Source organism: Passer montanus, unplaced genomic scaffold (genome assembly GCF_014805655.1).
Source record: "Passer montanus isolate IOZ18808 unplaced genomic scaffold, ASM1480565v1 scaffold22, whole genome shotgun sequence".
Lineage (NCBI taxonomy): Eukaryota > Metazoa > Chordata > Aves > Passeriformes > Passeridae > Passer > Passer montanus.
In genome coordinates this window covers 5679973-5700512 of record NW_024366815.1, presented here as the reverse complement: position 1 = coordinate 5700512, position 20540 = coordinate 5679973, and the positions used below count along the sequence as shown (strand labels likewise).

Genomic DNA, 20540 nt, shown 5'->3' with positions numbered 1-20540 from the left:
AAAGTCACGCCCTGAGTATAAAACTAATATATATATATATATATATATATATATCCTGCAAATGAAAAAAGAGATGCCCACACATAATTTTATATAAGACTTATATAAAAAATTGTGGTTTCTGTTTTTAAACCTAGTATTACAATAGAGGATGTCTAGAAGAGTGTTTCTGTAAATGACCAAATATGTTCTGGGATTCTCTTCCGAGGTACACGGACTCAGCTCTGGGGAGGGCTGCTCAAACCACAGTGCTAAAAAACTCTGCATTAGAGCTCCCCAGTCCCTCTGTAGTGCCTACTTTGCTCTGCAATAGTCATCTCCTGATGATTCAGTCTGAGAAGTTTGCACTAGATCCCTTCCAGCCAGCTGCATGCTTCCATTCCCAAAGAAATAAGACAGGCAGAGAAAGTGCTGCAAGACCAGTTCCTGTAACTCTAGCATGTTTCTGGGTCCTATGACATGGAGACATTTTAGGCAGCTCTGACTTTCACTTGCAACTGCTTTTAAGCAGTACCGAGCAAAGCCTCCTAGAGGTGCTGCTCCACAATGTAAAACTGAAACTGATTCCCACAGAGAGATTTTCTAGACGTTTTAGCAGACATGTTACTTCATATTAATTGCATCAGAAAAGTACTTTTCCCAGGAAACATGATGGTATTTGAAATTATCCCTTCTTCTACCTATATGGCTAACCAGAATGAAACCCTCTGAAAACTTGCCAAAGCTAGGATGTAACCAAGCGTGCACAGGTTAGCTAAAATCTATTTTGTTTATTTACCTGCAGCCTCGTATTGGAAGCAACAACTAAGCCGTTCCTCAGGATGGAATGCCAATTTTCAATGTGTGAACCACTGAATAAAATGAAAAACAAAGCGATAAAATTCACAGTGTAAAATGCAAAAATTACATCACAAATTCTTCAAAACAGTAGATTCACAGCTGCAAACCTCAAAATGCCAGAAGTAAAAAAAATAGCATGGCATTTCAATAACCTTTGGTTATTAGGATTATATGTACTCACTGAAATGCAAAGGTACTTCCGTAAAGATTTTTAGCAGCTCGGAAATTGGATTCTTTGGCTGGTGGACTGCTGAGAAGAAGGAACTGGTGGGGAGTGTGCATAAACTTCAGTTGCTGTAAAAAATAGGAGTGCACATGTGAAGAAAAGTTCATTAATATGAAAATATTGCAATTCTCTGATGGCAATCCTTAAGATATCAGGCTTTTCCACACAATACATGACTGCATCTAAATAACTACATGAACTAAGTTGAAACTGGTCTAACTTCCACAGTTTCAAGCTGAAATCAAATAATAAGAATGACTGTCAGTTTATGAAACATATGAAAGTTTTTGCAAAGTATATTTCCATTTAAAATGGCTTCAGTAATTAAACTGAACAATTTCATCATAGTACTCTATCAGAGCTGACTTTCAATTAAGGTTATTTGGAAGGCTGCATATTACTACCCTCTTAATCAGAGGTTACTTATATGTGGATCTCCTGATACAGCATGTTTGTGTGCACTGCTTTCTGTACAATTCTGCATCTAATATTCTATATGGTAACAAAAAAAAAAGTGATGTTTTTCTCACCTAATCCCAGACAATTACAAGGTAGATATCTGAATCTGAACTACTCACCTCAAATAGGTTTTTTATGAACATTATTCCCTTGATCTATTTCAGATATTCACATGTTTCTAAAAATCATGACCTAAAACTGCCTTGTCTATTAAAGGAGTCCATGCAGTCAGTTTGAATGCAGGCACCTATGTTTTGCTAGTAAACTCCCACCTAAAATGCTAATGCAAGCCATAAAAAAAATCAGAAAATAATAAGAAAACACACAGACACTTACTCTGTTCACTGGTAGCTTCACGATATGTGATCTATTACTAGAAATAACCCTAAAATGAGAAAGAGATGTATTAGATGTAGTAACCAAACCAAACTTAAAAATGTATTATGAATGGCTATCGCAAAACATCTAGCTGTAGGCCTCTAAACTTATCAGTCAGAAGTAGGACAAACCTTAACTAGAAAATGAGATCAGAGGACCCAGATGAGGTCCAGAAACAATCCAGAATAGCTGCAGTTGAAAATACCAAGGTTAATTATTAGGCTGACCTTATATCACATTACACTGGTCAAGTGATTATTCATTACAAATGATAATTTAGTAATTATTATCTCATGTGAATCAACTTTATACCATTGTAGAAGAGGATGTGCAAGCGGATCTTGTTTATCCATCTGCTTCTTTATTTCCAAGTAAGGTGCCTAGAAAAGAGTAATTATGTTATTTCTAGGTTGAATTTTATATGTCACGTTGCCCATGATTTCATCTATTAAAATGAATACATTATTAGGTTTAAATCACAGCTTTACTGATATGCAGCATAATAGAGTTATAAATGTGTTTTGACAACAAGAATTAATATAGCGATTATTTTCCCTAGAGTAAGATAATGAGCATATAATTAGCATCAAAATGATTATATTATAGCAAACATTGGTGATCACAGGGAGTATAGAAGATGGCATCTATTTTTGTGTGGCTTGATTAAGAAACTGGGACTTCACAAAATTAAGTCTTTCAAAAAAACCCAAAATAATCTATTTGGTATTTTCAATTGTTTCAAGGTATAAATACCATGTCATATTATAATTTCTTTGAAAACTCTTCTTGATTTCAATCACAATGCAAAGCATCCCTTTAAAATTCATTAGTCCAAGAATTTTTTAACATTTAAAAAAAACCCAGAAAGGTAATTATTTTTTATTTTTTAAAAGGCATCAGAAACACCTGATTTTTAAAAATTTTACAAAATGTTACACAAATTACCAAGAAAAAAGTGAATTTTAATTTTCAGTTTATTTTATTCCTTTCTATACATTCTTCACTCAGGAATCCCAAAGTATTTTCTTAATACACAGAACAAGATTGAAAACTGTCATGAGGATGCATTTACATAGCAGTTGGAAAAGCAAGATATATGGAAGAGATTTAAATAACAACTTCTAATCAGCTGGGTTGTTTGGTAAAGGAGTGTAAAAAACAGAAACACAGCTATCACATGCCATGAGAAATAATATGACAGTAAACCCAAGGGACCCAACCTTCCAAGTCCCTAACTCTGCTTAGCTGATAGAGAAATTTGCTATAATAGAAATAATATCATGGCATTAAGAATACCATTCAGAACATTGACACAAGATCAATTTCTTTTGCTTTGGAAGTAAAGTCTCTGGCTTTGATATTTCCAGAAATGCAGCAGTTGGTGATTACCCCATTACAAAGTCTCATTCTGCTGTCATTATCTCTTATTTAATATCCAAAAGATCTGAGTTCTACTTCATTACTTTTATTTAATTGGCATTAAGGATAGGTTTGTTATTTTGAACAAACATTTCAATATCATTACAGTTATATAGGAAAGAGATGATACTATTGACTTCCCAACCTATGGGCAGGGAAGACAAACATCTTTCAAGTTCTAGAAACAGTGATTAAGTTAGGTAAATATATTTAAATTTACCTGTGTCATCTCTCTGATGGAAGTGATACTGTCCAATGCTTTCATGACTCGGTCATAGTTCTTCTTCTGATGTGGCATAAAATACACAAATAAGTTCAAAGAGTATTAGTATTTGGCTCAAAAAAAATGGAATTCTTTGAGTGTGTATAAAACCAAAGCTAGGAGAAACGTTGGGTAAATCAATTCTTTCAAACGTCTCTGATCATTAGATTTCTTCCACAGACTGTCATTCATCATCCAGAAAAATTCCTTGAAAAATATTGTTTCTATGATCTTCTTTGAATTTCACTGCGATCTCCAAAACACTCCAAAAATCAGCCCATTTTAAAACAAATATTTGTAACTAAACACAGTTATTTGGACAACATGCTCTTGAAGTAAATAATGCAGTGACCCAAACAGATTTGAAATAAAATGCATATAGACACATGTGTTTCCTTTGCTAGCAGATCTATAAAACTTCATAGATCCTTCAGTCCCTTTGCCTCATGCTGATCTTTGCTGACCTACTGCTTGGGAACCACTACCAGACAGCTCCACCTGTACTGAGAGAACAGGTTAAACAGTCCATGCTTCACCACTCCACAGCAGCTCCACTGCTCCCCATCTTCGGGTCTTGCCAGCACATCACAGAACACCTCAGCCTCTCCTGACAAAGAACTCCTGCTGGCTGGCCTTTGTTCAGAAAGAGTGAAATGCATCCCAGTGCAGGACATGCCGAGTTCTCATCTATGCCTTTGGGGAGATGGCTTTAGGGAGATGTTATAGTCATGGCTTGAGGGCTTTCCTGAAAGGCAGCATTTGGAGTCCGAGGAGCAGGTAACACAAGGACAATTCTTTATTTCAAAATTGATGCTTGTACAAAACTCAACTATTAACATCTGACAAAATTACATACAATGAAATAACTGCTTGCAGTGAGAAAATGAGATGACAGCAATGACACTTCTAAGAATGAAAAGATGGACTGGAAATGCCCTGGCTTACATGACCTCTATCTCTCAAAGGCCATCTTTCTTTTTGTATTCAATGTGCACATTGAGAGAAAAACACTTAGAATATAAAATTTTGCATCCAGAATTTGTCCCTTAGAAGAGTTTCTTGGCTTTAACATAACCTACACTTTTGACATGGTTTAGGGATGGTATTCTCCAACTTACTGTTCCCACTGAGACCTAGCAGTGCTCACTGTCCTCTTCCCTCTCCTCCTTCCACTTTGTGGGATAGAGAATTGGGAGGCACAAAGGTAAAGATCATGGGTCGAGGTAAGAACAATCAGCTAGAAACAGCAATGAGACAAGAAAACCAGCAACAAACAACATCCCTCTGCCAAGGGGCAGAGGGACAAACAACTGCTGACAAACAAACAACTGCTCCCTCTGCCAAGTAAAATGGGAACTCTTTTTCCTCTTTTCCCTGGAAGAGACTCCCTTCCCCCTGCTCCCAGAAATGATGTGAGGTGGTATAGAAAAACCTCTGGGTCTTAGCCATATCCCATTCTGGCTACTGCAAAAATTGACCATGTCCTGGCCAGAACTAGGACAAGTCTATATTCAAGTACTTTCTCAGAGACAATAAATAAAAGATGCAAAGTTTTAAAAACACACTTGTGCTATATTCTGGAGCTGTATCACATAATAAAGGAGACTCCTCCATGAGAAGTCTTTGCTTTGAAATCTCATGTTTGACCAAAACCAAGCGATGGCATAATTAAAGGTAGCTACTTACCCTGGGGTTAAAGGCCAGCATCTGAGGATCATTGGGATCAACTACAGAAGGGTATGGCTCAAAAATGACAACTTTCCTAGGTGATTCTAATGCAGACCGACACATAGATACCAACAGATCAACCACCTGGGGACAAAGAAAGACATATTTATTATGTTTATTCAAAATAAGCACTTTTATAGTGTATCTTTTAGTCTGCCTTTTATCCCGTCTGCCTTTTTTTTTTTTTTCCACATTATAGATATATGGTATTTCATTCTTACCTATATTGCCCAAACTGTGTTATCCGCAGGAGATAGCTCAGGACTAAATTTTTTCCACTGACCACAGAGTTTGGGTTCAGCCATGACACATTATTCCATGTGCATATAAATAGGACCAGTATCTGGTCCTAAAAGTATTATAACATCAAATGTATTGCTGGAAGTATAGCTTTCTCTTGTGCACACATGTGAATTCATGTATCAAATTTATTCACTAAGGAAATTAAATTGTACTAGATCTGTGTATCTCTGTATAGACATTCCAGTAAAAACTTCGCTCAAGAACAAAGAATAGTCTGTCAAATTTGTACCACTTTCTGCTTTTCTCCTGAAGAGTGTAATCACAGAAACACTTGAAAACATTGCTTCTGCTAAACGCAGAATACTGCAATGATTTAACAGCCATCTGCACAGCTCACACTGGGGCATCCACTTCTTTCCATCCTGTTATACAGAATTACAACACTTTTCTGAGTATCTTTGATTTTCACAATTTCTCCACAGGATTGTCCATGTAATGTGCACACAGACGTGTGTACATAAGTAAATAAACCACTTAGACATATATTCCCATGTAATTGTTTCAAAATACGTAATTCAGAGGTTAAAAATTGAATACAGCAATAACAAAAATGAAAGAATGCAGCTTTCTGGCAGCTGTGAAATATAAATCCAGCTCATAATGGAATCCAAAATTGCTACATTATAAAGTAGCTGCAGATTAACTCATTTCCTCATGTTTTTTCTGAGCCTTCTGAAAACATTCCTGTGTGAAACCAACTTTTCCATAAAAGAAAGGAAAAGCCGAGACAAGCCGGAGTTAGTAGATACTCCTGGTTCCCCCCACAACTCCACACAGAGCAGATTTCATCTCACGGCTCAGACTCATCTACACGATTTTCTAAGTCTGTCATTGTATCTGGATGGAAAAAAAATTACGGTCCTTTAGAGAACCAGAATGAAAATAAGAATAATGATGAAAGGGGAAAAAAGAACAGTGCTGTGGTGAGTCATACAGCTGCCATTCTCCTTCTCTGCTCCTTCAGCATTAATGGACAATTTTCTCCATCAGTTTTAATATATTCTGTTAGTTCCAGTTACTAAATATCTCACATATATTGAAAAATGAAATTACTTAAATAATGATCCCTTCCCCAATGGTTCTCTGATTATTTTCCAGTTTATACTATCTGTATGTGAGATGAATGTTTTGAAATAGGGCATATGCACTAGCATTTGCAAAGGAGATCAGCAACCAGATCAGGCAGCAGACTTCCCCTTGTGAAAATGTATTACCGTGAAATTGAGCATGAGTTCACCCTGCTTCTGAGAAGCACTACTTAGTCTGCTGTCACAAAACACTCCTAGGGAAGAGCTGTTTGAGTCCCCAGATCTTTTAATGCAGAGACTCAAAGCTGTCTTGCTTTATGATTTGCACGATGGGACACTGTCTTAAAACTGGCACAGTTCTACTCGGACACCATCCCTAAGCCCTCCTTTAAACAAACTGTTGACTCCTAGATGTTTCCAACTCTGCTTTCTTTTTTTGCTGTGAGGTCATTGTTTTGAGTTGATGGAATGCAAAACATCTTAAGCTGGGAGGTAAATCTGATAGCAACCCTATAATAGAGCCTTGCATATGCATTCCTTGGGAATAGGAAGTGCTGTGGATCTAGCAGATGTCCTTAAAACTGGGTGCGAACTCCTCCTCAATCGGAGGTACTGAAGGATTAAAATAGTTGCATGAAGGACAAGACAACACTTGATGATGACAATTCCTCTTATGACATCAATCCCTCCAACAGCGCCTCTCACTCTCAAGAGACTCTTTACAGGGAGTAGGAACTATCAAGAAATCAGTCATCTAATTTTCAAGCATTATGCCTACATGACTAATACAAGGCAACCTGAGCTCAGGATGGAAAGTTTTAGAAAGTACAATCACTCATTAAGGAGAAGCCATCGGATTATTTGGAGTGACAAAGTAGGGTTGTGCACCTCAGGAAACTAGCTGAAAGCACTAAGGACAAAACAGGATATGATTTCTAATGATGGGAACCTGTATTTAGGCTTCTCCACTAGACAAAATTATTTGGAAGAGGATTAATCAGACAAAATGTGAACACCTACCTTTTACTAGTCAGTCTAAGCTTGCTAGGCTGTTGGAGAAATAACCACTGTGCTGACAGTCTATGCTGTGATTCACACTGTCCTAAACTAATAACAAAAAGAGCTCAGATGGATCCAACTCCAGAACTGATACTTTTTTTTCCCTGCAAACAGGAATGGGGTGCTCAGTTGGATCCAATGCAGTGAGCTGGCATTGCTATCACTAGAGTGAAACTTAGAAGAATTTAGCTACCTAGGTCCAATGGGACAACAGACAAAACCCCTTATCTAACTCTTTTTTAAGCACTCTTAATGCTGTAATCACTTCAGAATTCTACAGTAAAGCTCTGTAAATGTAGAGGTACTCCAGAGATCTACAACAAGCTCTGCAGATGCCTGCAACACTGATACTTACATAAAACAGAGTGAGAGCTTGCGAGGGCCACTTCTCCTCTGCTTAGTCAGCTCTACTTAAAAAAGCTCATACCTAATTCTTTACTAATTTTATGAAAGCAACATTCCAGCTGTTCAAAGAGTTATTCAATAGGATCCCCTGGAAAACTGTTTTCAGGGACGAAGGAGCAGATCAGAGCTGGCAGATCTTTAAGAATGCCTTCCATAGAGTGCAAGAGCTCTCAATCCCCATGTGCAGGAAATCAGGAAAGGAAGACAAGATATCAGCATGGATGGCTTAACACCTTCTGGTAAGACTAAAAGGAAAGAAGGAAATGCACAGGCAAGGGATGCAGAGATAGATATTCTAGGAAGAATATAGGGACGTAGCCTGCTTGTGTCAGGATGGGGTGAGGGAGGCCAAGGTGCAACTGGAGATGAACTCAACAAGAGATGCAAAGAATACTGAAGATGCTTCTGAAGGCATGTGAGACAGAAAAGGAAGGTCAAAAAAAGTGCATTCCTCTTTGAACATGACTGGTAAAATGGTAACTGCAGACAATGAGAAGGCCAAGGAACTTGACAGCTCTTTGCTTGTCTTCACTGGCAGTCTACCCTTCACACACCTCTTGAGCTGATGAAGCTCAAGACAGAAAGCAGGGAAGCAAAGTGCTTCCCACTGTCAGCGAAGATTAGGTTTCAGAGCCTGTGAGGAACGTGAACACAGAAAGGTCTATGGGACCTGATAAGGTGCATCCCAGAATCCTGAGAGAAGTGGTAGATAAGAGTTGCCAAGCTACTCTCCATGCTAACTCAAAAGGCACAGCAGTCAGGTGAAGTCAGGTGACTGGAAAAAGAGAAATATTGCACTTATTTTTAAAAAGGCTATAAAAGAGGACTCTGGAAACTACCAACCTGTCAGCCTCACCTCTGTTTCTGGGATGATCATAGAACAGCTCCTCCTGGAAGCTGTGCTAATGGAGGCTGTGCACATGGAGGGCAGGGAGGAGATTCATGACAGCCAGCACAGCTTCACTGAGGGCCGGTCCTGCCTGACCAACCCAGTGGCCTTCTGTGATGGAGTGACCACTTCAATAGACCAGGGAAGGGCTACAGATGTCATTTATATTCTGTAAAGTCTTTAAAACAGTCCCTCCCAATATCCTTATGTCTAAATTGGAGAGAGATCAATTAGATGGATGGACAGTTCTGTGGATAAGGAACTTGTTGGACGGTTGTATTCAGATGGTAGAGGTAAATGTCCTGATGGCTACTGATGACGACTGGTGTCCCTCAGGGAGCAATACTGGGACCAGTGCTATTTAATGACATAGTGAGTGAGTTCAAGTGCTCTCTCAGCAAATTTGCACATTACACAAGCTGAGTGGTGCAGCTGATGTGCCTGAAGGATAGGAAACCATCCAGAGTGACCTGTTACAAGCTGGAGAAACGGGCCCATGGGAATCTTGCCAAGTTCAACAAATCCAAGGACAAAGCGCTTCACCTGGGTCATGTTAACCCCTGGTAGCAGCCCAGGCTGGGCATGAACAGCCCCAGAGCAGCCCTGCCCAGAAGGGCTTGGGGGAGCTGTGGGTGAGAGGCTGCACATGCCCCGGCCATGGCACTGCCAGCCCAGAGAGCCAAAGGTGTCCTGGGCTGCATCCAGAGCCCCGTGGGCAGCAGGGCAGGGAGGGGATTCTGCCCCTCTGCCCTCATGAGAGTCCACCTGAGCACTGTGTCCAGCTCTAGGGCCCTCAACATAAAAAAGAGCTATACCTGTTAGAGAAACTCCAGAGGAGGGCCACAAAACTGGTCAGAAGACTGGAATGCCCTCCTGATGAAGACAGGGGGTGTAGAAGAGAAGGCATTTGGGAAGCCTCATTGCAGCCTTTCAGTACTTAAAGTGGGATGACAAGATAGGGAGAATGTTTTTAGCAGAACCTGCTGTGATAGGACCAGAGATAAAGATTTTATACTAAAGAAGGGAGATACAGACTAGATATAAAGATTTTTACAGTGTAGGTGATGCAACACCTACACAAGGTAGATGCCCCATCCTTGGAAACATTCAAGGTCAAGTCAGACAAGGCTCTGAGCAACCTGATATAGTTGAAGTTGTCCTGGCTCATAGTAGGGTGTAGGACTACGTGAGCTTCACAGCTTCCTTCCAACACTAATTATTCCATGATTCTATGATTATAAATGTATATGTAATGTAACATGTGCCTGAATTAAAAAAATTAAACGCTCACAGGACTTCAGGCTGAGGAGGAGGTGGGGCTTCATCTGCACACATCCTTCCATTTCTTACAAGCCTAAACTGTTATTCCAGTATTCGGTATCTAGATATTGCAAATCCAGTGGTCTTCAGACACCAGATGAAGAGCTGCTGTTCTGATTCCACAGTCATATTCTCAAGCTGATCTACACTGCTGCAACTTTCTACCTTTGAGGATATGTTCATGGCTGTATTCAGGCACCTACCTGAACAGTTTATTTCCAATGACTATACTCACTAGTGCTAGTTAAAGTTAAATAAACTGAAGGTTTGTTCTTCCAAACAACCCATGCTGCTTACTGTGTAGAAGTACAGTAACCAGAAAACTGGACACAAATGCACTTTTCCTTAAGATGTGCAGGCTTCTACCATAAGATCTTAAAGGGAACTTAAATGTAAGATCTTTTAACTTTTGTTTTTAATGAAACATTAGGTTAGTGATTTGGAAGCGTAATTTAAAATACTTTGAGAAAACAATGATAGGATTATAACTACATCAATAACTGAATTTAGAGTCAGGAAGCAGGCTTATATTAAATTCCTGATCCTTGAGAAGAAAGAGCCCTATGTAGCAATATCAGTAAGGACTTTCCCACTGCTATGTAATGATTGAAACAACAGATGCTCAGTGGATCCCTGCATCCCAAGACCATGAACAGGAAGTAACTTATTAATTGCATGAGAGTAGTAATGGCTCATTAGGTGAAAATAAATGTGAATTATCTCCAAATTACAATGACTGCCTTTATTAACAACCCAGGTGACCTAATTGAATACAACAGGGCACAAAAACACAGTTACTCTAATTACATGGAAGCAAAACAATGGAAACACCTCATTAGTACTATGTGAATACACAACGCATAAAGCCAGTGCATTTACAGCTATAACAGTGGACAAACAAATAATACTTACCAAACAGTACTCATATCATGCATACAAGTCATACTGGAAGAGACAGAGAGGACTGAGTAAACTACAGAAAACATTAGATAATCTTACCTGTGCCCCGGTTGCAATTTCATCAGCAGCTTCGTTCATCACTCCTAATGTTTGGAAAGCAAATACACAGAGTTCCCGTTCACAAACAGTGGGCTATACAAAGAAAGAAAGTTAATTTTACTTCTGCTCTAAATTGAATTCTTGCTTTTAGCATGTCATGAGCTACAACAAAACCCAAACACAATTAATTCTAATTCTTCATATTTTAACTGCAACATTAATTTTAAATAATTAATACATATTTATTCTTGAGGAAGAGACATTAAAGAAACATTTTAATAACCAGAAGAGCAAAAGTGAAGAACTCTAAAACTCATAAGTACTATGAGAGGCCAAATTTAAAGAAATCCCAGCACAGTTACAAAACCAAAATTACAGGTATAGTACTCAAATGTTCTTAAGACAATCTATCTGAAAACTTCCCACATAATTAAACTTAAAGGAGAACAAATCCTGAAGCTAATGGAAGCAGGTTTATTCTTCATAGCTTCTTACACTGCTGTTCAGAACACACATAAAAATCTGATCTGGAAGACAAATTTCTTAAAGAGGTTATTTTGAATTTTTGACAATTTAACAAATTATTGATAGACTATAAGAAAATCCATTACATTTTTACAGCATAAACACTGTGTTTTGAAGCCTACTTATTTTAAGAAATAAAGATACTTCAAGTCTTTTTTCAGGTATTAAATAATAAAAATCCTTTCTTGTTGAATCAGCTTTTGCTTATTAAAAGTAATTCATGATGTCATCACAAATAAAAAAACATTATCTAAACTGCATATTGAGTGAGAACTGAACATTTTACCTTCTTAAGGCAAACAAAGCAGAAACAAAAAGGAAGACAGCTTTAGGTAATGAAAACAGGCATGCCTTCCTGGACTTTCTAATTGTTTACAACCCTTACAGCAACTCTATCTTATTTAATGAAATATAATTAGCAGACCAACTTTATGAAGGCTCAAGTAGTATCACACCATGAATTGTTACAAGTATCCAAAATGAAAAAATAGCTTAAAGAAATATGAATTAAAACCTTCCTTAAAACTACCCATTAAACACAACCTGTTATGACAATGCTGAAAACAGTAAAAAATACTTCCTGGATACTATTTATTTGAATGCATAGCATTAGATTCTAGCTCACTGAAACTTAAACTTATCTTTGCAACTAAAATTTCTGAGTCTAGTGATCACAACAAGTACAAAAGCATTTGTAGTAGTGTGCTTTGAAGTTCAAGCCACTGCCTCTACAAAGCACTTGCAGAAATGAAAAAATTAATTAAACACACAAAGAAAACCCAAAATTTAGCTGAATTCTGTTTCAGGCAACAGCTTTGCCAGTAATAAGCATACTGTTGTCCTTGCAGTCACTTGCTTTGCAGAACTTAAAACATTCAATTGCTGTGTTTCAAAGATTCAAGACCTCAATAAACATCTGAAATCTTCTGGACTGATAGAGTCTCACTTCATTTGCTTTACAAGAGTTACCATCTTTCAAATCTGATAATGTCACCCATTTGATTTAGTTTGTCTGTCATGTTACATTGCATTAGGCAGCAGATGAAGCCAAACATGATCAAATTCATTGTGCCATAGCAAGCTGGACAAGAAGTATCTATTACTGTCATTATTCTTGGGTTTTCCACATTTAGGAGATTTAGGAGATGGTTAAAACATTTGTTCAGTGGGATAACTATCATAATCAACAGAATGGACAGACTTCTTTTATTTCAAAGCAAGGAAAAACTCTGGAATAGCTGAGCAATCTAAATTTGGCCATGCTTGTCATGAAGAAAACTTGTAAGAAAATACTTATTTTTGATATTTTGTTTACAGTCTCAGCAAAGTTATTTATCCTGAAACTTAATAATGGTAAAGGAACACACAATTTGCCACCATTTCTCTTTTTCCTGCCTCTCTGTTATGATCCCAGAGGTGTCTGAGCATCTGGAGAAGGAAGTTAGGAAAACAGACATTTATGCCTGACTTTGGAAATTTTTTGGTGTCTTTTTGGTTTTGGTAGTTTTTTGATGGTTTTGTTTTTGTTGAGTTGTTATTGTTGTTGCTGTTTGTTTTGTTTTGGAAATTTTTTTGGGGGGGGAGAGGGTTTGGGGTTTTTTTGGGAGGTGGGGGGTTAGTTTCTGGGTTTTTTTTTTCCTCAGGCTGACACTGGACAACCCTAGATATAAGGACAAGCAAGACAGCAGAATTTCAGCCCTGAAGTGGAACAGATACTTCTGTTAGGATCTATACAATCCTTCTCATTTTATATATTTTACAAACCTTTCTGTCCACTATGTATTTTGTCAATACAATAAAATGGGGAAAATAATCCCAACCCTGCAGCTATAGGGACATTTCAACAGTCTGTCTTCATATATCAAGTCTGGATGCCTTTTAGCCCACCCTACAGTCATTTTAAAAGTACTTTTGAATTCTGTTTCTGGAATTTTCTCAATTTACCAAAATAAGATATTTTTAACTTAAATTTCCCAGAGGTGTTAGCAATGTATTCCAGGAGAAATCAGTATGGCCATTTCAGTGTCCTCTACTCCAGTTACTAGTTAAGCTCAACCATTTGTGTTGTTTAAATCCCTACAAAATGAAAAGACTAGCTTGCAATTAGGAAGCAAATGTTTGAGGGACTCTTGTTTGTTGCACTCTGTGACTTACCTATTCAGTGTTACATTTCCTTACTTATGTTTTGCCTGCAACTATGCATGCTAGAACCAACGAAAACATATGAAAACTAAGTTAATAAATCAATTCCAGAAGGCAGAGTTTAAAGAAAACCACAAGCTTTATGGGTAAACTGGGATTCAAGGCTGTTCCTACTCTGCTGTTAAGGTTCTGCATATTGATAGTGTGTTTGCCTTTATATGGTGTCCACTCTTCTCTTTTTATAGGATGTGAGCCTTTGGGATGGGGACCGTATTGTTCTGACTTCAGATCATAAATATGAGAAGTGTCCCTAACCACACTAAATAAACAAGAATACAGCTGACACATTTATAAAAGCTATGCTATTCCAATGTAATCTTTGGATACTCTTACTTTGGTTCATTTATATGTAACATTCAACAAGCTAAACTTTCTAAGAATTTTTGTGTCTGAACATGAAATGTTCAATGAATGTATTCTTACTGATGCAGAATTCACAGCCACACATGTACAGATTAATCACCTTTTCTTGGATTACTATCTCCCATTGTTTTCAAGGGGTAAATACAAAATAAAATGGGGCTTAGACATTTAAACATTTATTTCTGAATATGAGTTTCATCCTAGGTGTACAGAGTTCCACAGATTACAATGACCACCTTAGAATATGAGCTGACAGACTGGATGACTTTTCTGCTTCCTGAAGAAGACAACTGTAATTCCTCTCAGAAACAGCAGCTATCAGGGTCTCACACAGACTTTATTTCTTCTCTTGAAAATAGAAAATTAATGTAAAGCCATTGGTCTTCACACAACTATTAGCTAAGTGAAGATCACTGGGTGCTGAAACACTATTAGGAGGATCATTATTCCCATGGGAAAAAACCAGAAAAAAAAGACATGGGCAGTTAACCTAAGACTGCAAATGCTTAGAGGCAGAAAACAATAACAAACCAGAGAGCATCTTCTGAATGTTTGAAGTTTTCAGAGTTTTCCTTTAGCTATCCCCATTCTTTGCACGATCAGTAGCTCCCACCCAACTGCTGCTGCAGTGAAAAAAGCACAGAGTTCCCAAGTGTTACAATGCAAATGTCGTTTCTTTCTGCAGTGACTGAGACCGGCAGACACACAAACCACCTACACATTATGACATATCCTGGTTCCTGGACTAATACACGTACCTAAAATGTTTTCTAGACATTTATTCAATGTGAAAAAGCTGAAACTTTCATAGTCTATATCAATCTAGCAACTTTCTAATGTAGGCTGCAGCTGTGTTCAGAGCAATGTGTCACCCTTTCCTGTGTTCTTAGGGATATCACATAGACACTAAAGAGGCTGTAACGTGACTGACACTCCTAAAAACTATTGATCTTACACAAGATGCTTCAGGCAAGGCTCATTGCCTGACAAGCAGCAAATGTAATAAATGGTGAAGGTGAAACCACTAGTGACCATCCCTCTTTTCTTAATGAAAGCAACAGACGAGGAGACAAAATGAAACTTCAAGTCTCTGTTCTGTTTCCTACTTTCCACCATGCCAAGTCTAAGTTTTACTGTAAGGTAAACTCTCTGAATAGTCTCTCAGTATTCACGTGTTACATGGAACACACTGCTCAAAGAAATGGCAGATACCACAGCAGTGATCAGATACAACCTGAAGAAAGATGAGAGTAGTTTGTAGCTGAGTAAGAAATGTCACCTGTTCTGTTTGGTTTTGTTTTGCCTGATTTAAATTTTATTTTTCTGGGGGTTTGGAGGTTTTTTCCCTGCGTCTTACACACTTTCAAAAAAATATAATTTACTACACAGATACAGAAAAAAATGGTGAACAAACAAGCTTTATAGAATGCTAGATGGGCATGATGCACTTGGTAATTTGTTGGCAACAGGAAAAACTTTACTGCAGTCATTTTACTCTCTCAGTAAAATATAAATTATTTGAAATCTTATTCTATTAAAATACAGGTTGTAGCTGGAAAGTTACACAAAAAGAGATAAAACCAGCCTTGTGGCATAAGGATTACACAGATCACAATGTTACTCCACAAAAATCTTGGAATTCCATAAGCATCTTGGCTTAACTCCAGTCTGACTAAACATATTTGTACACCTACACTATTCTCCACAGTTCAGTGATGTTTATTCTGTTCAAGAAATTTCCCACAATTAAGCAGCATACTCAATGCTCCTGTGTTTTCAGTAATGTCTAAGACTCTCGTATTCAAAACTCAGAGAAATCAAAGACCTCTTCAAGTCAACAAGAACCCTCCAAGGTCAAAATTTCACCCACAGTAAATAAAACATAACTGAGAGAATTCTGGGAGGGAAAACATTAAAAAAAATTCAAGCTTACTAATGGAAGAAAGGTATCAGAATTACAAGACTGTGCTTATTTTTACAGCTAAATAATATGAACAAGTAGCTCTTCATGGCATTTTACTGTTCATATTTTATGGGAAAAATATTAATCAGCAGAAATGTATGCACCAGAGTATAAATTTCAAAGAAACTAGCTGTAATATTTAATTTTGTTGAAATTTTTTTACTAATCCTTTCTTTGTTCTAAGGAGGTCTCAGTCTAAGCTTTCAACACAAGATGGCACTCTATAGAGACTTCTTTACTAAAAAAAACCCAGAAAACCGATACATAGATGGTCTTTTATTTACCTTATTGAATATATTCTGAGATTATTTTGCCCTGTATAACTGTCTCGCAGGTCTTTAAAACCCATTCAGTCATGCTGTTCTGTCAATGGCCCTAGTAATGCAAATGAGGAATTTGAGAAGGCACAGAACAGCAAGATAGGCTGATTAGCTTTACACATTACACTATGTAAAAGCTGAGTAAGATCAAAGAATTAGAGAAAGATTGAGGTTGGCAAGGTTCTCCACAGGTCATCTAGTCCAACACCCATGTTCAAGCACGGTCACCTGGAGCCAACTGCCCTGCACAGACAGCTTTTTAATTTCTCCATGGATGTGAACTCCACAGCCTCTCTGCACAACTTATTCCCATGCTCAGTCATGTTGAGAAAAGGTGAAAAAGGTTGAAAGTGTTTCCTGTCGTTCCACTGAAACCTCTTGTGTTTCAGGTTGTATCCTCTGCCCCTTGTTATGCCACTGAACACCACTGTAACAGGCCTGGTCCTATTCTTTTTGCACCCTTCCTTCAAATATTTATAGACATTAGTAAGATCCCACCTGTGCCTTCTTTCTTCCAGGCTCTCAGCCTTTCCTCCTGCGTGATGTGCTCTAGTCCCTTTAACCACCTTAGTGACCTTTCACAGGACTTTCTCCAGTAGCACCACCCCTTTCCTGTGCTCAGGAGCACAGAACAGGCACAGTGTGGCCTCACCAGGGCAGTGTGCAGGGGCAGGATCACATCTCTCCACACACACAGACAATTCTACTGTTTAATGTAGCCCAGAACACCAGCAGCCTTCTATACCAGAAGTGCACATTGCTTTCTGGTGTCCAAGCTGGTGTCCTTTCCTGCCCAAGCCAAGTTGCTTTCCAGCTGGGTGGCCCCCAGTACACACGGGTGCCAGGGTTTGTTCCTCCCCAGCTTCCGGACTTTGCACTTCTCCTTGCAGAACTGCATGATGTTCCTGGCATCCCACTGCTCCAGCCTGTCCAGGTCCCTCTGAACGGCGCCCATTGCTCCGGAGCACCGCACACTTCTCAATTTTTTCTATCATCTGCAAACTCTTTCAGGATACACTCTGCACCATCATCTAGGTGATTAATGAAACAGGACCCACTACTGACCCCTGGGGTATGCCATCACTTGCTGACCTCTAAGTAGACTTTACCCAGCTGAACATCACACTTGAGGCCCAGACATCCAGCCAGTTTTCAGACTACCTCACCATCTCCTCATTTAGCCCATGCATCAACAACTTATCTAAAAGGATCTTATGGCAGACACTGCCAAAAGCCTTGCTCACATCCAGGCAGACAACATCCACTGCTCTCTCCTCATTTAACAGACCAGTCACTTCCTCAATGAAGTTTAATCAAGTCAGTCAAGTATGAATTCCCAGTGGTGAAACCATGCTGACTCTTCGTGAAGACTTTCTTGTCCTTTATAAGCCTGGAGATGGTTTTGAGGCTTAGCTGCTTCATCACCTTCCTACAGATCAAGGTGAGGGTGACCAGGGTGGAGTTCTCTGGATCCTCTCCTTCTTGCCCTTCTTTAAGAGAGGACTGACATTTTCTTTACTCCAGTCTTCAAGTAAGATATCACATTTTTACTACATTTCTTTTAATCAGATCCTTAAATATAATAACCACTTTTGTTAATGACTCGTGATGTCATTACACTGAATGTTTGTAATGAAAGTACATGCTGAATTCCTAAAACAACTTATTTCTCTACTGTTACAGCAGCAAAACTGTTGCAGTATTAAAATGCAACTTAGTCCTCCCCTAGAATATTCTAGCAGCAATAAAAGGAAGACTTCCATACAGCATTAAAAGAAGTTAATAGTCTTCTAACATTGAACCAAATAGTCCTTAGGTTTCTTTATTACATTCTTAAATCTGCTTTGGAAAATGCATTTTTTAGATAGATGAACCAAAGAAGATGGTTGAAAAGGACCTTTAGGTCAGTCAGTACTTTTTATTTTTTCAAACAGGACTAACTTTATCTAAACTTTATCCAAAATTTCAGATAAAGCTAAAGTAAGTTTTCATAAAGCTTTATCAAGCATTGTAACAGGCTGCTCAGAGTGACTGTGCAGTCTCCATTCTTGGAGAAATTCAAAAGCCAGTGAAAGGCACTGGATGAAACAAATTCCAGTTTCAGGAATTTTTCACCAGAGAACATATGCCCCATGCAAGAATCTTGTTAGTACTTCAAAATGGGTTTCATGGAAGTCATTCAACTTTCCTAAGTTAGTTTCTAATATTTAATCTAATATTGTAGTTCGACAAAATCAGGATAATTTATATAACTATTTAAACAACACAGATGTGAATGAAGTAACAACTGTTTGAAAATGTTAGGGGAAAAAAAGCATTTCACAATTCCATTGAGACGATCCAAATCTAGCCATCAATTACTAGCAAATAATAGTCCATTCTCACTCATCTAAACAACTTCTCTGTTGAAAACAAATTCAAAGATGGGAACATGAGGCTAATAATTCAAATGACCAGACCCTTACTTTTTTCAGTAGATTTGCCATGTCTGCCTTCTGTGTGTCTCCTCCATCAAACCTGTGTTTGACTTTTCACTTCCCCCTTTTTCAAAACAGAGCAAGAAGCTATTTCAGAAGATGACAGAGCTCCTGAGAGCTCAGTAGCATGGCTGCCTCACAGAAAGATGCATTGTGATTCTCCATATGAGTTAAGGGAGCTGTTTGGATGTATAGACTGCAGTCCCAAAATTTGCTAATAATTTCAAAGATGTTTCTTAATCTTTCTGTGAAAAGTGAAATATTAGGATTCCGATCATCATTAGAAATGACTGCATGAAATAGCATTGGTCCATGTTATGTAAGAGCTTAAAAAATATTTTTTGTTCTTAGGATTCATGTATTCACTGCATTTTTCCTCTGCTTTGCAGAACAACTGCATATAATTCCATGCAGTGATTTCAAGTAACCTTCTGATTTTGGTTGTTCTCTATATAAGTATCTCTAAACATCCAATTTGGCTTTTGTAATTTCTGCTGCACTGCAAATAATCCTGAGATCTCACTGTGCTTTTGAAATAAATAGAAAAGAAACATGCTATGATGAGAACTTTCATTCATCCCCATCTTATCTGGGGAAGGTGTGAATACTTACAGGAAAACATTGTCTACTTTACTACTGGGGTTTTTTTAAGCGGATGGAACGAAGCAGTGGACCATCAACTTTTATAAAGAAGAGTGCTACAAGTTCATGATGTGTTATAGTACTTTTCCAAGACTCCTTCTTCCATTCAACAGAATCTTTGTTCTTCCCCTGCACAGTAAGACAGGTGCCTTCATGAAGGCATTACGTTTGGGCATGTTCTAAGGTCACCCCACCTACCAAATCTGTTTTGTTTTAGACACACACACAAAATTGTGGAGTACACAGAGAAACTTAGTATTTAAGTCTGGTCTTCTGTATTTCCAGGAATTTTGGAGCTCAAAAGAAAGCTGGTTATTCTCAAAGATACTCACTTTGCTCTGTAAAGAAATTCCTAAGAGAAATATAAGAATTTCTTGCTTATTCGTCTTCAGCAAGCCAATAAAGCAGCCCCTTTATTTATCCTCAATAAAGGACTAAGAAGGCCTAAAAACACCCCAAGATTTCAATACACAGAGGATCCCTGAACCAGTAGGGAATATTTGCATGATCAGGTAATTATTGAGGGCTCTGGAGCAAGACAAATGTCCACTGTAAAATCATCAAGTCAAACATATGCAATCGTGTCATGCAGCTGTTCTGCAACAGATTCTTCCATACAGTGATAGGTCTGCCATGTGGATCTAGTGCCTAAATAAACCCATACAAAATAAAACATCTTGTTCTCATCAAGTGGTTGTTATCTTATGGGAAAAAAGATGTCAGGATTTTTAAA

At 38.1% G+C, this 20540-nt stretch overlaps 1 protein-coding gene across 1 annotated transcript in view; it reads right to left on the bottom strand.

Annotated features, from left to right (window-relative positions):
- Positions 1–20540, bottom strand: part of PARP8 (poly(ADP-ribose) polymerase family member 8) — a 110248-nt gene that overhangs the window by 7926 nt on the left and 81782 nt on the right. The window contains exons 15-21 of the mRNA XM_039709915.1: positions 11316–11408; positions 5271–5396; positions 3543–3608; positions 2216–2283; positions 1862–1910; positions 1022–1134; positions 779–851 (exon numbers count right to left, since the gene is read on the bottom strand). Of these exons, the coding sequence (XP_039565849.1) occupies positions 779–851; positions 1022–1134; positions 1862–1910; positions 2216–2283; positions 3543–3608; positions 5271–5396; positions 11316–11408 (588 nt within the window). The remainder of the gene's footprint in view (positions 1–778; positions 852–1021; positions 1135–1861; positions 1911–2215; positions 2284–3542; positions 3609–5270; positions 5397–11315; positions 11409–20540) is intronic.